The following is a 20271-nucleotide window of genomic DNA, read 5'->3' as shown; positions in this document are numbered from 1 at the left end:
TATTTGAATTGTGTGTTACTATTGTAATGTAAATAGGTATGTAAAAACAAGACTTACTAGGCTTAAAAAATCTAAATCTTAAAATGTTATATATATTACATATTTCCTTTAACAATTTTCCTGATTATAATTTCTTATTGGAAAAATAATTTTCAAACAAATCTATCCAACACTCTTTCATTTTTTTTGAACATCAAGGTGAGTCAGGCAATTGTGTCTACTTTTTTATCCTACATTTAGTTAGCATTTTATCAAAAGGCACTTGTATGTAATTTGTTCATATCGTATTGTCTTAAGAAATTAAATTGAGTACACTACTTTACTGCTTTGTATGTATTATTGTATGTTTAACAAAATCATTCTATTGGATTACTCAAGAATCAATTTTTTCACTCAAAAAAATTTAAAATATTCTGAATATTTATTTTGGATATCATAATAGGTAAACTTTTAGTTAGAGATACTAGAAATCACGAAATTATCACTTTGTTCACCTTATTTTATTTAACTGATATGTCAGTCAATTTTGTATTTACAATTGATCAAGAGTAAGAATACTCTATTTAGGCTTATACAGCCCAGTGACATATCACTAGAAATATAGAATCAAAAACATTAGTGTAGATAATCCTGTAATACACAATTACCTTTGGTTATACAAGTACACCATCGTAGCTGATGGTGTACTTTTATCAGATACTGATATCCATTTTTATTTATTTATTATATACACATTTTATGGTAATAAATAATCTGTGGCCTGTATGTGTGTGAGTTTAATAACCATTATAATTAATATAAAAAAAATATTACAATAATTAGCAAAACAAAGGCCTGAAACCCCTACAGTTTTTTTTTTTAAATTACGAGAAATTTTAAAAACTAATTAGTTAAGAATAATAATAATTCCGGAATATTCTAAATCATCCCTTAAGTAAAAATCCCAGAACATTACAAAACTATGAACTTTTGTTTTATCACGTATTCATTGAGTAACATAAAACTTGTACGATTGAAATCGGGGGCGAATATTGATCAGGGGTTGTAGTGCGCTTGTGTGCGCGCACCCCTCTCACTGACATAGACTTGCGCGCCAATGTGCGTGCCGGCACCGTCCATGTGCGGAACACCCAAATTGTTTTCACATTACTATTACGAACATAAATGCCCTTTAGTCGTATAATAGTATTTATCTCTCTCACCGCGGTCTAAATGTAGTAACGGAACGTAATCTACATCATTTGTGTGACTTGTAGGAAGATACAAGTGCCGCCGGCCGCGATGGCACCGCAAAAATCAATATAGTTCTCGCGTATTGCATTAAATGTCTTCAGTCAATGTTGCTAATGTATACCGTGCAGTGATCGCCAGTGTACTTGCATTTCAGTGGGTCCCAAGGGTCGCTAAGGATCCTGATGTTTAATCACAAGTTACCAACTGACTTTCCAATGCAAACCCTCCGTAAGAAAACCAGCCCTTGCAAATGTGAGTCTTTGCTGTGTTAATACTTTTTCGGTATTAAAGATTGCGGTGTTTAGATAGAGCTGTGTACATTAAAGCATCCCCGGCTTTGTGATTTGTATATTTTGCGTATTTATTAATTTCGACTGCATGGTTCGATTATGACATTCACCATACTAACCGTGTCAAGTCACTCGTGCTGTTTGCTAGACCCATATCATAATTAGTGAACCCTGGTTTTGAACAGAGGGTGTGTTTGGGCCCAGCGGTGCAGAGCAGAAGCAAGCTACCTTAACTTTAGAATTTCGGAATAATGCAGGTGTGTCATTTCCAGCACCTCTTACGCCAATTCGGTGAGTATCGCGACATTTTGCACTTCACGCTTATAGTAGTTAGTTATTTCCTTTTCCCCTTCAATTAATACATACTTTATAAATAGTGATGAAGCGATACGGTTCGTAATGTTTGGACAAAGAGTATTCTTTATCTGATAATGTCAATGTTAGTCAAAGAACAACGCATATATATTATTGCTACTTCAGTTACTGTTTTGTTCTTTAAATTTGAATACATATCTTAAATAAACATAATTAGATTAGCGCCTATTTAGCACCGAGATCTTCAACCGTAAGAAAGTTATAAAATTTGGTGCAGGTTTAAAGCGTAATTAGTTATTTTTATACATTAATAATTATATTTTATGACATAAAAAACCTTGTAAGCGTTAATTAATGTCTTACTTGTATGATTAATTTATTATATTTATCAATTTGTCCTTCCTTGGTCAGTCACACATACGAAGGTTCAAAACAAAGCAACACCCAAAGTCCCACACATACTATATTTTTACAGTCCTTCCAAAAAAAAAAAAAGGTATTCTTATATAAGCAATTTAACATACTGTTATATTTTATTTTTATGACCAAAGTCGTGTTTTTAAAAGATGTGTTAAAACACATGAATATAGCAAAAAATCTACAAGTTTAATTAGCGTTTTTAATTTTAATAATGGTTATTCCAACATTTTTGGGATGATATTTTTGCGTATATTGTATTCTATAAATTTTCTGTTCACCTGATTTTAATCCTAACATTGGCTCTTAGGCATGCCGGTTTGCTCAGGGAATAATCGGTGCGCTGGATTTAAACTTCTAACCCACGACTTCATCTAGTCGCACCACTTAACAAGAGGTTAAAGTTAATGCTGTTTATATAAATAAATGTTGATTGCCTTTATCATATGTTTAAAATTATTTGATAATGATTCCGTCAAAAGACGCGATAAGATCCAACAAGAGTGATAGTGATCCAAAATGAGACTAAGGTATCTTAATAATATAATTATAAAATTTGCCTTTAAAATACACACCTTTTATTTGAAAACGCTGCAAATTATGTTATTTTATTCAATAAAACGAGACATGTAATATTGCTTATAAATCACACGTCATTGCGTGGAGAGCAATTGTTTTGTTTTAGTTTATAGAAAAAAAAGTTAGATGAAAGGATTTCTGTTTAATATACTAAATATAATCGTATTTTGAAGCGTTTTTAAATTGTCTGTTTGGTTGCTAAGATCTATTTATCTCCACAAGTTTTTAAAATTCAGTATTTCATTTATTTAATGGTCGGAATACTCGGCGAGGCGGTGATAATAATTATTTATAGAACCAGTTCAAGTTTACCCTCGTGTTAGGTTAGCACTATACATTATACTAATGAAGACATTAAACTTGCGTCTTAAGTTTAATTATGTACATTTCTAAGGCTTTACTGCATACTACAGAAAATGTGGGAAGGGGAATAAATAATCGTGGGTTCGGTTTCATTCGCTAATACTAAACTTATGGCGACGGGGTTATTGATGTTAAGCTTATAATAAAAAAAAACAATAAAGAAAACATTTGCCTGCATTTTTCATCTCTCACATCTTAGTCAATGTATCATATCATTATCACGTTGGAAGCCACAACCATAAGGAAATTGTATTATCTTCTAATATATAAAATTCTTGTGTCACAATGTTCGTTCCCATACTCCGAAACGGTATGGGATATTCTTATGATATTTTTAATGCATATTCAGTAAGTCTGATAATCGGCTACTATCTATCTTTCAAACCCCTAAGTGATAAGGAGTGTCCACCCCAAAAAGAATGTTTTTATTTTTTGGGTAATTTTTTTTTTGTTTTATTATTTTATTATGTGGCATTAAAAAATACATACAACCCTAAATTTTCATCTATCATCAATTTTTATATAGAGAAAAATTCACTGAAAACCTACAAAGTTTTCATTCCGGAAAACCGAACAGTCTCTGGGGTATCATAGCAAAATGTTCCATATTGGTATGTACTTTAAAGGTTGCCTAAGTAAAATCACATTAAGGTGTATCAAAGTTCGCGGGGGCAGCTAGTAATATTATTAAAAAAAAACAGCGTTCAATGGCAACACTTTCCATTGGTGCAGCCGTTCGAACGCTCATCCTGAGCTTTGAGGGCCATAAACTCAAGCCACTAGACCGACACTGCTCTGTGTATTCGTTACATAATATGGAAATAATCTACTGTAGAATTTAAATATTATAAAAATGTATTTAATGTTCTGTAAATATTTAACGTTTTTGCTTGTTTGTTTCCTGTTATCTCAATTTCCATTTTAATCTTATAAGAATGTCAGTTTCTTGATGTTTATCAACTCAACTATTATCTATGGACTTATTATTAAATATTATTTTGTGTCTGTTTCACTGAAAGCTTATAAATGAATGAAAAGAGGATTGTGTGGTTTTATGAAACCACGGTAAAAGTGAAACTTTTTTTCACATTATAGACATTTAACTAAAAAAAATTGGAATAATATTCCATTAAGGGCATAAAAATCTCTTGAACTCTGGTCTTAGAGAGTACGATATACATAATACTTAACAATTATTTAGATTATATACACATATTAAATAATAGTCTATACACTACACGGTCAGCTGCTGCGAACTATAGGCGCTGCCATATTGGCCTTGGCTGTTATGACGACCGCCTTTCACTTTATCCCTACTCCGCGGCCGACCGTCACGCGACATGCAACACACAGACGAAAAAGTTTGAGACGATGTAATAAAAATTTCACTTTAATAATTACTAAGATCTTCTAACTCAGACTCAAAACTATTTTGAATTCGGAAAAGTCAAGGTCTAAATTCATCGCGTTGAATAAAACAATTTATTGATTATCTGTCTCAAAAAAGTCATGTATAAAGAGTAAAATATACAAGTCGAATAGTGTCAAAGTAATTTGAGTTGGTGGGCCTAAATTTAAAACAGGAAATTTAATTAAGGTGCTCCGATACTCATAGGGACCGAAATAGGATCACACGCTCTTATAGCCTTATAGAAATTATTCCTAGAATATACGTATATTATAATATATGTATACATATTGTATATGTATATGAATCCGATGACTGCGATAAACATTTTATTATTATTGCAAAAAAAAAAAACAATTTTTTATCGCTAAATTCTAATTTCAATTTTTCTTTTAAATCTGTCTAAATATCTATACGTAATAGAACTAAATATTTACATTAGGATAATAAAAGTCTAAAACATTTTTTAAAAAACAACGTTTTTTACGTTCAAACAAACAAAGAAACAAAAATCATTTATTCATGTAGGTATAACACAATGTACACTTATGAACGTCAAAAAAAGAAATATACAATAAATGCTTCTAATTTTACATTTCCTGCCAGTTCTCAAATCGTAGAACGGAAGAGAAGAACTGGCAATAAACTCTCCGCCACTCTTTTTAACTCTACAAAAACCTCTCGTTAAGAACTCTCGATAAAAACCTGATGAAACGTTTCTTAAATCATATATTCTGATATGTTTAAAGGAAGTTACTTATTTCCATAAGAGCATTTTCGGGTATTAAATTGTCTAGACTAGACAAATGTAATGTTATGAAAACGATTTCGTCGCCAAGTAGTAGAATCAAGTTATCGCGTTTTTGTGCCAAAGAATGAAAAACAAAATAGTTATTTGCCGCCTCATTTTTTGAAGTTATACTTCTTTAGGCGCGTTATGAAAAATTTATGAGAGTGAAATTTTTCGATGCTCGCGCACTTTGACACAAAATTAACAGAATGAAGGTGCCCACGGAAGATGCTACGGCATTGGACATAATTTAAAAACAACATTCGAATAATAATAGAATTTATGTTACACTTAATGTAAGAGAATAATAATAAATATTTATTTATGTATTTAATTTTTCAAATGTAAACTGAACTTTATTGACTATAATGACTCCTTTTCCAGTCTTTGATTATTTAATTGTAATTAATTATTTGCATGCCATCAAAAACTATTTTTAATAATACCAAAGAAGTATAACTTCTTATGCGCGTACATAAGTACTTAGTACACGCACAATTTTTTTAATTTTTAATTATGTATAGCAGATTTATATAGGTACTTAATACAATAAAATACTTTTTTCCGATCATAACGATTTCATACACACGTCTAGCTTACATTAAAGGGAAACAATTGTTTTCATATAACAGGTACAAACGGGCAGGAGGTTCACTTTTTATCCCATGGACATTCAGTGTCAGAGGGCTCGGGAGTGCGTTGCCGGCCTTTAAAAAACATCAGAGGCAACCTCAATTCTGATAATCCAGGACCACCTTATTCTTTAGCATTGCTCTCTTCATCTGTGCACGTTTCTATTAACAATCGAATGTTATAGTATGAGGACATACATATAATATAACCTATAGTTTTTTATGCTCCTCTCACAGACAAGAACGAGCCGGGTCGATTTCTCGGGGAGGGTGTACCTTTTCGCGCCAAATTAATAGGCGTATTGGAGGTACCTGAGGCTCGTGGTGACAAGATGTGTCAAGAGGCACTCAGTGATCTCAAGATGGCAATACGAGCTGCTGGCGAACACAAGCAGAGGATACAGGTGCATGTAGCGATTGATGGACTGCGGTTGCGGGATGATAAGACCGGGGTAAGTTATATCGATATTGTAAGTCCTCCGGGCTGGTGAAATTATCTCCTTGTTTTTTCCAATAATTAACTGAAATTATAATAACAATATCGTTTTGTCTACCACCGGAATAATGCCAGTTACACGAATATATCAATTTGTTTGACCTCCCAAAATCCATTTCCTGCATGGTCCCAAAATCCAAAATCCATTTCAAGCAGGATCCATAAAAAACTGTGTTTACTTGGCTTAGGTACAGTGTACCAGGATCATGAACCAATCCTGAGCCAAAATATACAGTTACGAAACATAATAATAAAACTTTATTCATGCTAGAAATATGGTTGTGACAAAATTTATCTATCGTTCCTACGCACGTTACAATTATTCCGTGCCGGTTTAAAACAATTTTAAAAAAATGTCTTAGTGTTACGTCTAATCAAATAAAAGTTGTGTAAAAACTTTAGTATACGTAAGTGTATGCGTATGTGAATGGGTGTGTGTTTGAGTCTGTATTTGAGAGTGTGTGCGTTGTCTGTGTTAGTTTTTGGAACATCAGTTATGTCAAAATATGTAGTAAGGCCTCTGCAGAATCGAATTACAATTAAGATGATTTGTATGCGTTTTGTGAGTTTACATCTGGAGACTTTGACTAGGGTAGAGCGGGGCTAGTTGAGCATAGGGGCAAGTTGGGCAATCGAAATATCTCGGAAACTATTCACCTTACGCGGGAGTATCAAATAGCGAAAAGTAGGAGTCGTAGGAGAGGTAATCATCGCACGATAGCTAGTGGCAGCTCGACGAGTGAGTGAAGTGTCACGGCGTTTTTTTTATTTTGTGACCAAAAAGTAAAAACATTGTTTATCGCAAGTTTTCGTCTGTCTTTGTCAAATGTTCTCTGTTTTCAATCAGGAGAGTGTTAATCTTTGAGAAGATTATTGTATTTTTGATTTATAAATAGGTTTTGGGTCTAATTCTAGGCATTTATTTACAATCCTACTTTTCTTTTAAAATTCCGGGTTGGGGTAAGTTGAGCAACTATAGCTTAACTAACTATACGACTTAAATGATGAATAATGAATCTTTTATTTTTTGTTTGGATGCGGACTTACAAGAGGAAGACTACAAGATGTTCTTACACTACTGAATACTTAAATAATGCTGCAAAGGCTGTCCACGATGAGGGAAAAAGTGTGAATACCGCTGCTAAAGAATTCGGTATTGGTTGACTTTTAAATAATTAAATGAAGGTGATGATTCATTTATGGGCTATACAACACCGAGGGAAGTATATCCTCTCTCACAAGAACTGTTGAAAAAATTCTACAAAGCTACAAATGGCATTTTTCTCCAAAAGACGTCCGTCGCCTTGCCTAAGAGTGTGCTGAAATTCCACCAAGCTGAATTGCAAAAAAGAATTCCGGAAAAGAATGGTTGATGATGTTTTAAAAACAAAAAAATCGTAGCTATCCATACAGAAACCAGAACCCACCAGCCTTGGTAATCTTTTTTAGAAATTATCGGAAGTAATGGATAGATATGGATGCTCATGTTTTGTTGATTCTAGTTTCGGTTAATTATACAAAGAAAATTTCTTTAAATTTTGTTGTTCTGTCAATAAAAGACTATAAACAAAAAGCTGATTGTCAAACACATATTTTATTTCATTTCAAGTTAACATAGAACCCATGGTTTGGCCTAGACATTCTTAGTGCTCAACTTGCCCCATACCCTTGCTCAACTTACCCCACCTATGGGGTACATTGAGCATACTTGACTTTCTGCATTTAAACATCTGTAGCTATTATATTTGACTTGTTACAAAAAAATACTATGGACACTTTGGTTAAGGGATAAATTACTAATCCATCAGGACACATAACAACTCATTGAGACTTATCATTGAGGAGCTATATCCAAGCAAGTGAAAAATTGCTCAACTAGCCCCGCCCTACCCTATCTCAGAAACCATAGAATTGCAATCAAGTGCTAACTTCCTTACATATGTCATAAAACAGAAGTGGAAATGGGCGGGGCATTTGGTGTATAGCATGATGCACAGATAAATGGACTTTAAAGACTACTACATATAGTCCCAATTCTCCAAATTAAAATAATAGAAAAATAGAAGATATAGAATCGTCAGTAGGAAGCGAATAAGAAAGCGAGCGAGAAAGAAAGTCATGGATAGATAGATAGATAGATTTGGAATAATCTGGTAGAGGTTACTACTGGTGAAAGGGTTCTAATCAATTGTACTGAAGGAATATGGATAATGACTTTATCGACAAGATAAAAAAAATGTATATTACACTTAACATTTATATAAAGATTGGAAACAAACGTGCTTTATTATTATTATAAAGTGTTAATTTCAAATTATTTGTATTACACAAGTTTTCTATTGCATTAGTATTAAGTTACTATAAGAATAGAAAGTAAGGAAGTGATATACGTAGGTCAGTTATAAATTTGTACTAAAACCTATTCCAATTTGATTGGCTATTAAAGATAGATTATGTCGTTAGATGATAAGCGTTTTTAACTTAGAAAGTAAGGACTTAGTTTTTGTAATAACTAATAGTAAACACGTACACACTATTTATATTTAATTAAATATAATATAAAAAAGCTATTCAAAGGTTAATTTTATAAAGATTTTTGCTGATCATTGAGCACTGTTGGCCTAGATTTAGCATGTGACTCTCATCCCTGAGGTCATAGTTTCGATCCCCGGCTGTGCACCAATGGACTTTCTATCTATGTTTGATGATAATTACTGTGTCTTTGTTATAGTTGAGTTGTTGATTGTCTTAAAGTCTGAACAAAGATAGAACCACACAAATGTTTAAATAACGCATTATAATGCAGATGAACCTAAATATACTTCGCACGCACATCTCGGTGTGTCACGACTTGTTTTCCAGAACATATAAGAATTGTATGCTATGTTTGTATGTCTTAATAGGACTTAAAATGCGCTATTATACTTTGATAAGATAATTTGACTTACCATGTTTTATGTTGTTGTATTATTTTATGTACAGAATAGTGTAATTACAATAACGAATGAAGTGTCGAAATAATAATGTTTCTAAAATACAGTTTAACCTTTATCCCATTTGTGAGGAAGGTTTTTTCAGAACGCGTTTTGGCCAAAACTCACCGATATCAGAATTGAGCATTCTGATAAATGAGCTAGGTCTGGATGTATATAGTTACTCTCCTAACAGTTTGAATTCGATTTTCGTTTGTTTTTTTTATTATCTCTTCGTGTTTGTTTTAAGTTTAAACATTAAATCTTATATGTTTAAATATGTAGCCCGGGCCAGATTTAGAGGTATGGAGGTCCCAAATTATTTTCCAAATAAAATAAAATAAAATTTTCAGTCGAGTTTGTCAACCTATAATTTATTCTTAAACGAAGTAGATTCTTTTATTTTTTACCAATCATTAAAAGATATATAATACAAAATAAAAGTTGTTTAATAGTGTTTACCAGTCGGAATTTAAAATATTTTGTTTCGAAGTCTTTATTATTCCTTTATTTGTGGAGGCCCCGAGGCTGTAGCCCCGGTTGCCCTCCCCTAAATCCAACCCTGTATGTAGCAATATGTGCCGAGCGTTAGCAGGATTTTGTAAAAAAATATAAAATATAATTTAACAGCCATTTTAGCTAATGTTTGTGCCTCTTATTATAGCGTAAACAAAAATTGGAAGAAAGAGAACTAAAGTTAATTGACTGATTTGTTTTTTTTAAATGTAATCTATATATATATAATGAAAATGGTCTTCGTTTGAGGCTCAATCACGCCTAAACCACTGAACTTTATTAAATTCCAACGTTCCTTCATTTTTTTATTGCTGTTTTACTTTTATGAAAATTTATCCATACGGACTTCACCGCGGAAACATTCGGGGAGGCTTCCTAGAACCTCTAAACGTCAACATCTGTTAAAAACTCGATTTTCGAAATATTTCAATTTTCTTAGCGGGAAGTTAAAAAGAAGAATAATAAAAATATGAAAAAAAATAAAATAATGAAACATAAAATTTATTTTAATTCGTCCAGCAAAGCGGGCGCGAAACGGCTAGTATAAATAATATGTATCACACATATTAGGTGAGATTTAGTTGAACAAGTTCTTTATCTAAACTACATAAGATTTGTCACATCCTTAATCTGCTTGAGAGTATTTTAATTTAATAAAAACTTTTAAAAAGCAAAAAGTTATCATCAGCGTTTTTAGTTACCGCCGGCTCGGGCTTTCGCCAAATTAAATAGAGCGAGCAAAATGAACTGGAAAGACGCCGCCGTTCTTTTTAATCACCAAGTTTGGTTAACAAGAAAATTGTACAAACGCGTTCATGTTAATGTACGAGCCATGGCTGTAATTTTTTCTCACTCATCTTAGTTATATAAGCGTGGCAACCACTTAAATCGTCGAAGCTACGCCCCGAGAGTATAGCCAGAGAGAGAAAAAAAAAGTTGCGCTACAACCTCTTTTAGGTCTGAATCTGTTTCATAATCATTTTTTTTAAATCTCATAGGCAAGTAGCTGATCAGCCTCCAGTGCCTGACACACGCCGTCGACTTTTTGGGTCTAAGACGTGTCGGTTTCCTCACGATGTTTTTCTTCACCGAGCTAATGTTAAATGCGCACATAGAAAGAAAGTCTATTGGTGCACAGCCGGGGATCGAACCTACGACCTCAGGTATGAGAGGCGCACGCTGAAGCCACTAGGCCAACACTGCTCAAAGCAATAATAAGCATTAATTAGTTTTAGTAAATAAAGAGTGAAAATATATCTCTATTATTTAAAGCATCCTGACGAACCATGAATCGTAGTTTATATATTTTAACCAGGTACACTTTAGTATTGCGTAAAGTAGGAGCCAAGAAAATAATGGAATGTATAATTTTTACAGGATTCTCTTTACCACCATCCAGTTCACAAGATCTCGTTTATCGCGCAAGATATGACCGACTCCCGCGCATTTGGTTACATATTCGGCTCACCAGACACCGGTCATCGTTTCTTTGGTATTAAGACTGATAAAGCTGCTAGTCAGGTTAGTTAAAATATTATAAGACCCTTTTAATTAAAAGATACCTGTGTCAGACTTTCCAGCTCTTCGATAATTAAAATACAGTGTAAATAATTATGTAACTCTTTATAACGAATTTCAAGGGACAGAATTTTTCAGACAGAATGTTTCGTTATACAGAGGTTTCGTCATAGGGAATGTAATAATTTATTTATTAACACTTCGTTGCATATACAGTAATATATCACAATTGACATAATTAAATAAAAATGAGAGCAACTGGCGGCCTTATCGCTTTCGACCGATCTCTTCCAAGCAACCACTGTGAGAAAAGAAAAAAAAGAAAATTACATAAGGTAGGCAAGAAGTGCAAAAATACATGTATTACATATAGTTGTTGAGAAAAAGTAACTAAACAGGAACAAAAAAACAAACTAATAAGGGACACATGAAAAAAAATTAATACCTAATAATAAAAAGTGCACATGAATCTGATGATTTATTTAATTTAAGATCAGTCTCACGTCAGTTAGTGGGTATTATTAAAGTTAGGGATACGATGTGGACAGGTAATTTTTGTACAGAAGAAATTTAAAGGAATATAGAGAAGGAGCTAAGCGAATAGGGACTGGAAGTGAATTCCATTGCCTAACTGAAGAGACCTTAAAGGACTCGCCAAGAAAGGAGGAGTTAGTTATTTTATGGGTATTGGGTTAAACCAAATAAATTTAACTAATTTTTACGTTATACAGAGTTTATCGTCATAACGAATGACGTTATAAAGACTTAAACTGTAATATATAAATAATATAGTTTAAATTAAATGTTAATTAGGACCGAGGTGGAGAATTTAAAACGCGTTTAGTAAGTTTTATAAAAATGATACGTGTTCGGAAAGTAACCGAACACCTTGTAAAATAGCATAAGTACATATAGTTAGATCGCCGCCTGCGCGCGACGCTTTTCTATAACATCAGTGTATCATCAACCATCACCGCGATCACTCATTAAATTAGTTTTTAAGAGCAAAGCAATCTTTTATTTAAATATCATTAAAGTGTTTTGGCAGCAGCCCGAACATTTTTGGTCCTTCGAGCCTCCGTACAGGCGGGACCTGGAACGCGAGTTTTCGTGAAAGTTTCGTGTGTACGAAGTGCTAGCACCATTGCATTAAATCATCCAGTGCGGTGAGCTACACCAGCTCCCACACATCATACATCATAGCATACATCAGTTCTGGTTCGGCAAGCTAGCAGGCTTGCTACCAGGGATAGCATCAGCATCAGCATTCGTGAGGTGGCCAGGCAGGCTAACCACACAACAGCATCATTACCTGTGGGCGAGCCAGGCAGGCTTGCTACGCAGCAGCATACAGCAGCAGCATACAGCATCGACAGCACCGCGCGGGTTCGAGCAACAGCACAACAGTAACAGCATATCAAGTGAGATCTTTCCATATTACTGCTTAATCCAGTATGTATCTCGATAATCTTATTGAAAAACAAAAAACAACCTTTGAGGCTCTCGAGTCGCTACAAAGAAATATTAAAAAAGACCCCGCGGAAAGAAAGTCGCGACCGGACTATGCTAGGCGTAAGTTAGCTAATCTGGAAGACCTGTGGTCTGACTTTCAACAAAATCACATACAGTTGTGTACCTACGATGAAATTAAACAGCATCCGTACATTATCAATTCCGAATATCAATTGGCAACAACTTTGTATGAATCTACAAAGGAATTAATCAAGCAGATACAAGCAAGAGGTTCTGTCCAACAGCCTATATTAGAAAAGGCATCTATTTCTGGTGTAAGGGAACGGGCAGCCTCTCCACTGTCAGCTAATAAGCCAGCGGCAACCATCGTGACTCCAGACGCAGCAGCACAGCATAATCAAGGTAATCAGCCTAGTCAACAGCAAACATCGTCTAATGTCACCTTTGAATCAGTACAGCAAGCAGAACCCCCGAAATTCAATGGAAAACTTCGGGAGTTACTTAGAAAGCAGATATCAAACTTCAAAGCATTCGAGAGAACAGTCAGCAACATATATTTAAGTAGCATGTCCGAAAAATGGGAGTTTGAATATACCCTAAAATCAATACAGCAGCGCTGGTCAGCTATAGACTCTCTTCACTGGGAGGTCGACATGTACCAAGAAGGTGAGGATGAGGTATATCAAAGCATATTTTCTAAGCATGAACGAACATACAACGAGTACATCAAATCAATCAACAGCAAATTATGGTCCGTTGCACATCGCGAGTATTCTACGCCCAAAATGGATATTCCAGTTTCTACGGGTAACTACCAACACTGGACCTCATTCAAGGACCTTTTCCTAGAAACAATCGACCGCAACCCGTCCTTATCAAATGCACAAAAAATGCAGTTTTTGAAGAGCAAGGTAAAAGGTGAAGCTGAAAATTTAATTCGTCACCTACAAATCAGTTCCGAAAACTACTCTATATGTTGGGAAATTCTAAATAACAGATATAATAATCAAAGATTAATATTCACATCACACATGAATATTCTGTTCAGTCTCCCAACCATGCAGCAGCAGTCATTGATCCAGATCAAGAGGATGCATGACACAGCAGTCGAGGTACTTAATGCTATAAAGAACCTAGGTGTCAACATAAGCACCTGGGACCCCATCATAGTTCATATCTTATCACAAAAACTCGACACAGAGACCCATGCAGATTACATTGAATCAGTTAAAAATCCCCGGGAATTGCCTATTTTACGAGAGTTTATCGACTTCTTAGAATTGAAATTCACTACCCTAGAATCGTCTCGTAGAAAACAAGACTTTTCGACTCAAAAGACAAATCAAGGGACTCAACAAACTTATTATCAAAATCGAAAACAGCATTTTGAACACCAACCATCAAACAAAACTTTCCCACCGCGTCCCATCATGAAAGCGCTTCACGTATCTACGGGTATCATATGTCCATTATGTTCCCAGGCACACGGCATATTCCAATGCAATAATTTCTTGCAAATGCCGTGCGAATTGAAACTTAAAACCGTGCAAAAGTTACAACTCTGTGCAAACTGTTTGTATTCTCATAAAAATAATAAATGTTATTCAATAAAACGATGTCGTACGTGTAATGAAAATCATAACAGCCTGTTACATGACGCCTTTAGCAAGCAAAAACCAACCATATCAACCGCAAGTACTTCGAAGTCTCACGTTCAACCAAATAGCAACGCAGCAACTACGCCCCATGCAGCCGTGGGAAAGGCAACCGAAGTTCTCTTAGCAACCGCAGAAGTCAAAATCACGGCAATCGATGGTTCACAGCAAATAATGAGGGTCCTGATTGACCAAGGATCCCAGATATCATTAATTTCGGAAAAGGCTGCTCAATCATTAGGTTTACAACGGCAAAAATGCAACGGCTCTATCTTTGGAGTTGGTCAAAAGCAGAATAATTGCAAAGGCATGCTCACTATCAAGTGCGCGTCTGTCAACGATGATTACTCATTCGAAACCGAAGTTTTAATAATCAACAACTTAATCAAAAGCTTGCCGAATCACAGCTTCGATAGACCGCTTCTACCGTATTTAGATAACATAATATTAGCGGACCCTAATTACAATATTAGCAGACCAATCGATCTACTATTCGGAGCGGATGTCTACGCATCTATAATCTTAAGCGGGATAGTCAAGGGCGAAAATCAATCACAACCAATAGCACAACAAACGCGCCTTGGCTGGATTCTCTGCGGAAACATGCCCCAAACATTTCACTGCAACGTTGTACTCAGCAACTTCGAAGACCTGAAACAATTTCGGGAGATCGAGGGTATAACGGAGGAGTATTCAATGTCCACAGATGATCAACATTGTATTGACTTTTACAAGCAAACAACAAAAAGACTCGAAGACGGACGGTACCAGGTCAGGTTACCAATGACAGAAAATTTTGAAGAGAAACTAGGAGAGTCTAAACACATAGCAATAGCACAATATCGAAACATCGAAAAGAAACTAGCAAAGGATCCTAATTTGGCAAAAAGTTACAAACAATTTATGCAGGAATATTTAGACTTAGGTCATATGACACCTTGTATATATAACGAAAGGGCTTCCCTGGAATGTTATCTCCCGCACCACGGAGTGCAGCGCGCCGACGCGAGCAAATTCCTACGCTATGTTTACAGTAGGTTAGCAAAGACGTCGTCTGGGTTCAGTCTTAATGATTTAAGGTACAAAGGTCCGAATTTACAGAAAGACTTGCAATCACTTATTTTATCATGGAGACAATATAAAGTCGACTTCAGCGCCGACATAGAAAAAATGTTTCGGAAAATCTTGATAGATGAAACCGATCAAAATCTTCAAAAAATTGTATGGAGGAATTCACTAGAGGAACCTATCTATTTAACGCCGCACGAGCTACAAAATGCAAGTCGGTTGATCATTATCAATGAGCAAAGATCCGCATTCGCAAGCGATATAGAGCATTATCGCGAACATAAACGTGTGCAAAGTAAAAACAAATTATTACCTTTGACACCGCACCTGGACAAGTCAGGAATCCTTAGAGTTGGCGGAAGATTATCAAAAGCAAACATAGATCCTGAGATGAAGCACCCAGCAATCATACCCCACGAAGGGCGTCTCACGACCCTACTGATAGCAAAAGCACATGAACTAACTTATCATGGTTTATTAAGGAGACCGATCATCAAATTGTCAGCATTACCTCTCGCCGACACGTCGTCTGAAAGCAAGCAAGAACAAGAACAAGAGCAAGAACAAAATAGAAAAAAAACATCAAGCAAGCAAACTAATGAATCATGTAAAGGTCAATCATCAGCCGGAAAGAAGACACGACCAGTTAAGAAGAAATTCGACTTTATATCAATGGCGATAGCGCTTCTTTCATTCATGAGCATTATGTCTACGTCTAGATCGGAGTATAATATTACTGAGATGAGCGCCAGCCAATAGTTGTATTTCGACCCCATAACAAAGATGCAACTTATCAGAGACAAATAACCCTTAGTTGTGTACCACAATATGGCCCCGTACTGGCAAGGTAAACTAGCATACAAAAAATTATCAAATCACTTGAACAAACTATGTACTAACATCGAGAATAATCAACAATGCCATATGATTTTACTACAAATGAATGACGACTACTCAGAATTACAACACAACAATCAACTTTTACTGACACAGCATCTTACCGAGCACTCCAGACAGCGTCGCGGTCTTATCAACGGCGTAGGCTACCTTGAGAACACATTGTTTGGTGTGCTAGATCAGCATTTTGCAGATAAATACTCTGAGAACATTGAACTGATTAGAAATAATCAACAACACATGGTAAATCTATGGCGTAACCAAACTTCTATAGTAGAGACAGAATTTAACTTGCTAAAAAGAACAGAAGCATCGATGGAAAGGCAGTATAACATTATAAGTAGTCGGTTAAACTCTCTCGATAAGGCAACAAACGATTTTAATAAACAAATACAGAGCATGTCGGCGTCGGCGACGTCTGGTGCTCTCACCGGGCGCGCAACGCAGTGATAATAGTGAAATACAATCAGTGGTTCACAATGAAAGTGAAAGTGTTAGTGCGCGAAAGGCATTCTCGATAATCGAAGATAGTGTCGTGTAACATAAACACTCATTTTTTTATTATTTTTTTATCAGTAAATTTTTTTCTATGATTATTATGTATAATTTTAAGCATTTTGTTTTTTTTTCTCCCGCCCGGGAGCATGTTCGGAAAGTAACCGAACACCTTGTAAAATAGCATAAGTACATATAGTTAGATCGCCGCCTGCGCGCGACGCTTTTCTATAACATCAGTGTATCATCAACCATCACCGCGATCACTCATTAAATTAGTTTTTAAGAGCAAAGCAATCTTTTATTTAAATATCATTAAAGTGTTTTGGCAGCAGCCCGAACAATACGAATTTTACAGATACATGTTAATCGACTAAGTAATGTATGAGATAGCTTGGGAAATTATCAGATTTTTGCCTTTACATAAAATTAAAAAAATATATATATTAAAGTAAACATTCTTGTCGTAATTTTGATGTTAGGTGAAACCGCGGCCAATGACAAACACTGCCAGAAGGCTCGCAAGTGCGTTGACGGTTTTTTTTAAGATAACGTGATACATTTGTTCCTGACTTGTGTTAAAATAATTTGTTTTATCAGTAACACTATAAAATCCAACTAAATTTACATTTACTACTTTCAATTACGCTTGGTATATCCAAAAATACGAGATAAGTATCTATGCTAAGTACAGCAGGAATGATCACATCGTATTCACGAAAAGGATGCATTCAATTGAGTGAATACTTTGCCAATTAAAACGGTCGTTTCGAACTAGTTCATTATCTTATATAATATCTATTTTAAATGGTTTTGTTAACATATTTTATATCTAGAGTAAACAACGTTTAGGGGCCTTATTCGTATTATCATAAATTGTATAAAGTTTAATGGATATTAACGCGAAATGTATTGAGAGTATATATCTCTCTCTTCAGTCGGTAGCTCGTGTCTGAGCGTCGTGGTCTGCAAAGAATAATATGGAGCGGATATTCTGTTTCCACCGTTGAAGACGATAATTCTTTCACTTGATCGGTCCATCTGGTTGGTTTATCTCTATATAAACCTCAAAGTTCAAGTCATAAGATTTTCATTAACAAATAAAGAATAGGGGTTGATCGTAGAGAGCTGAAAATTATGGGTTGTATTTCTGTATGCTGTATTATAAAAAAAACTTAGGGGTGGACCACCCTTAAACCCCTCAGGTTTAAAAAATAGACGCCGATTCTCAGACTTACTTTGCATAAAAAAATTCATAAGAATCGGTCGAGCAGTTTCGGAGGAGTATGGGAACGAACATTGTGACACGAGAATTTTATATATTAGATAATATAGATATGTAATTCTTACATTTACCTAATTTATTTACAGGTAGTTATAGCAATGAGGGACCTATTTCAAGTAGTGTTCGAGTTGAAGAAGAAAGAAATCGAGATGGCCAAACAAAATCTTGAAGAGAACAAACAAACACATCCCAGCAGTTTGTTAAAGCAAATAAACCTTTTCGAGAATAAGTCCAAGGTACTTTTTATTTACGTGAATAAGATGTCTTTAAAAATAGGTATACCCTATAATAAGAGAATTCAAACTATAAAAAATATCGTCACTGTAGTATGATAACCTCGTATGTCGCTTTTTAAAGTCTAAGAATAAAAAAGCATTTATTTTTTATTCTTATGTCATTAAACTGGTTAAATCATGAAGTAAATACTTATTTATGTTATTAATAAATAAGTCCTTTTGACCAACCAAAAATATGGACAAAAACACAACATTTTAACGAACATTGACGAAATGTTTTTTTTTTCTTTTTCTGTAATGTTTGGTTCTCTGGACATACGAGGTTATCATTCTACAGCGACGATATTATATAATTTCACACACAAAAGATGGCGCGGCCGCAGAGCAGGCGGAAAATAATAAACGGCTCAAATATAAGTCTTTCCTCCAAATTTGCTTTTGTTCCCTTTGGAGTAGACTCTTGAGCCGCTTAACAAAGATTTAAGTGCTCGCTTGGTAGATAGTACCGGTGACCACAGAGCTGTTGCTTTTCGCTCTAAGGGTGAGATCTTTAGTGCGCACTTGGACTTTACTTACGAAAAACACTAAGGTTAAACTATGATTTAGTATATTTATAGACATTTTAACGGTGAGATTAAGCTAAGCTCAAGCTAAGACAGAAATTGATGTTTCATTTCATGCAATACCTTCTTTATTATCCTTTAAAAAAGTAAAGAATGGTTATAGTTAAGTCTGAGCAAAGTCTAAGTGCGCTCTATAGATCTCACCCTAAGAATAAGTATCGCAATACAGCCAGCGTTAAAGGTACACTGCCACAGGGACCAAAACTTTTAAATTTGTTTTAATTTTCTTGTTACAAATTTTTATTTATTATTATTACTATGTAGGTTAAGAGTGTTGCACAATTTGTATATGTGTGTGTTGGCAATAAATTAACTATTATTAAAATACCATATACGCATAAAAATGAAAATAATAATCAATCTTCCTAATAATGGTAAATAAATAGGTCCTTTTGATATTAACTCAGCTGTAAATCACAAGATGAATTCAATTTCTATCTTGAATGTCTTGAAGTCTCAAACTGAATTTTGTTTTAAAATATGTTAAAAGTGTTATTCTAGTGGCTTCAGCGTGCGACTCTCAACCGTCTCTGAGGTTGTAGGTTCGATCCCCGGCGGTGCACTGATGGAATTTCTTTCTATGTGCGCATTTAGCATTCGCTCGAACGGTGAAGGAAAACATCGCGAGGAAACCGGCTTAGCTTGAAAACCAAAAAGTCGACGGCGTGTGTCAGGCACAGGAAGCTGATCACCTACTTGCCTATTAGATTGAAAAATGATCATAACTTAACATGAAACTGATACAGAAATCTGAGGGCCAGAAATAAAAAGATTGTAGCTCCACTGATTTTTCAAATATGTGAAAAGTCGAGGGATTTTTATAATTGTAATTTAAATCAATGTGATAATAAAACAGATTTTAGTTCGATAAAACTATCTTTCATACAAAATATTTACCAAAACGAAAATCTGTAAAATTAACATTACGCAAATTGAAATAAATTGGAATCGATTGCTGGAAATAATTTGGAAAACATATAAAAATAAATAAGTTAATACGGCGAACAATG

The 20271-nt window shown here is 34.7% G+C and overlaps 1 protein-coding gene across 6 annotated transcripts in view; it reads left to right on the top strand.

Moving 5' to 3' along the window:
- Positions 1-20271, top strand: part of LOC125055877 (protein disabled) — a 39040-nt gene that overhangs the window by 1699 nt on the left and 17070 nt on the right. Inside the window, exons 2-6 of one of the 6 annotated variants that reach the window (XM_047658567.1) lie at positions 1388-1485; positions 1709-1814; positions 6244-6479; positions 11389-11532; positions 18489-18638. In XM_047658567.1, the coding sequence (XP_047514523.1) occupies positions 1775-1814; positions 6244-6479; positions 11389-11532; positions 18489-18638 (570 nt within the window). In that variant the 5' untranslated portion in view covers positions 1388-1485; positions 1709-1774. Of the gene's footprint in view, positions 1-929; positions 1486-1708; positions 1815-6243; positions 6480-11388; positions 11533-18488; positions 18639-20271 lie in introns of those variants that run through there. The other 5 variants (XM_047658556.1, XM_047658578.1, XM_047658586.1 and 2 more) reach the window with 5 other exon arrangements.

Source organism: Pieris napi, chromosome 2, assembly GCF_905475465.1.
Source record: "Pieris napi chromosome 2, ilPieNapi1.2, whole genome shotgun sequence".
NCBI classification, from domain to species: domain Eukaryota; kingdom Metazoa; phylum Arthropoda; class Insecta; order Lepidoptera; family Pieridae; genus Pieris; species Pieris napi.
The sequence above is the reverse complement of the archived record's forward strand: the minus strand, read 5'-3'. Positions and strand labels throughout refer to the sequence as shown.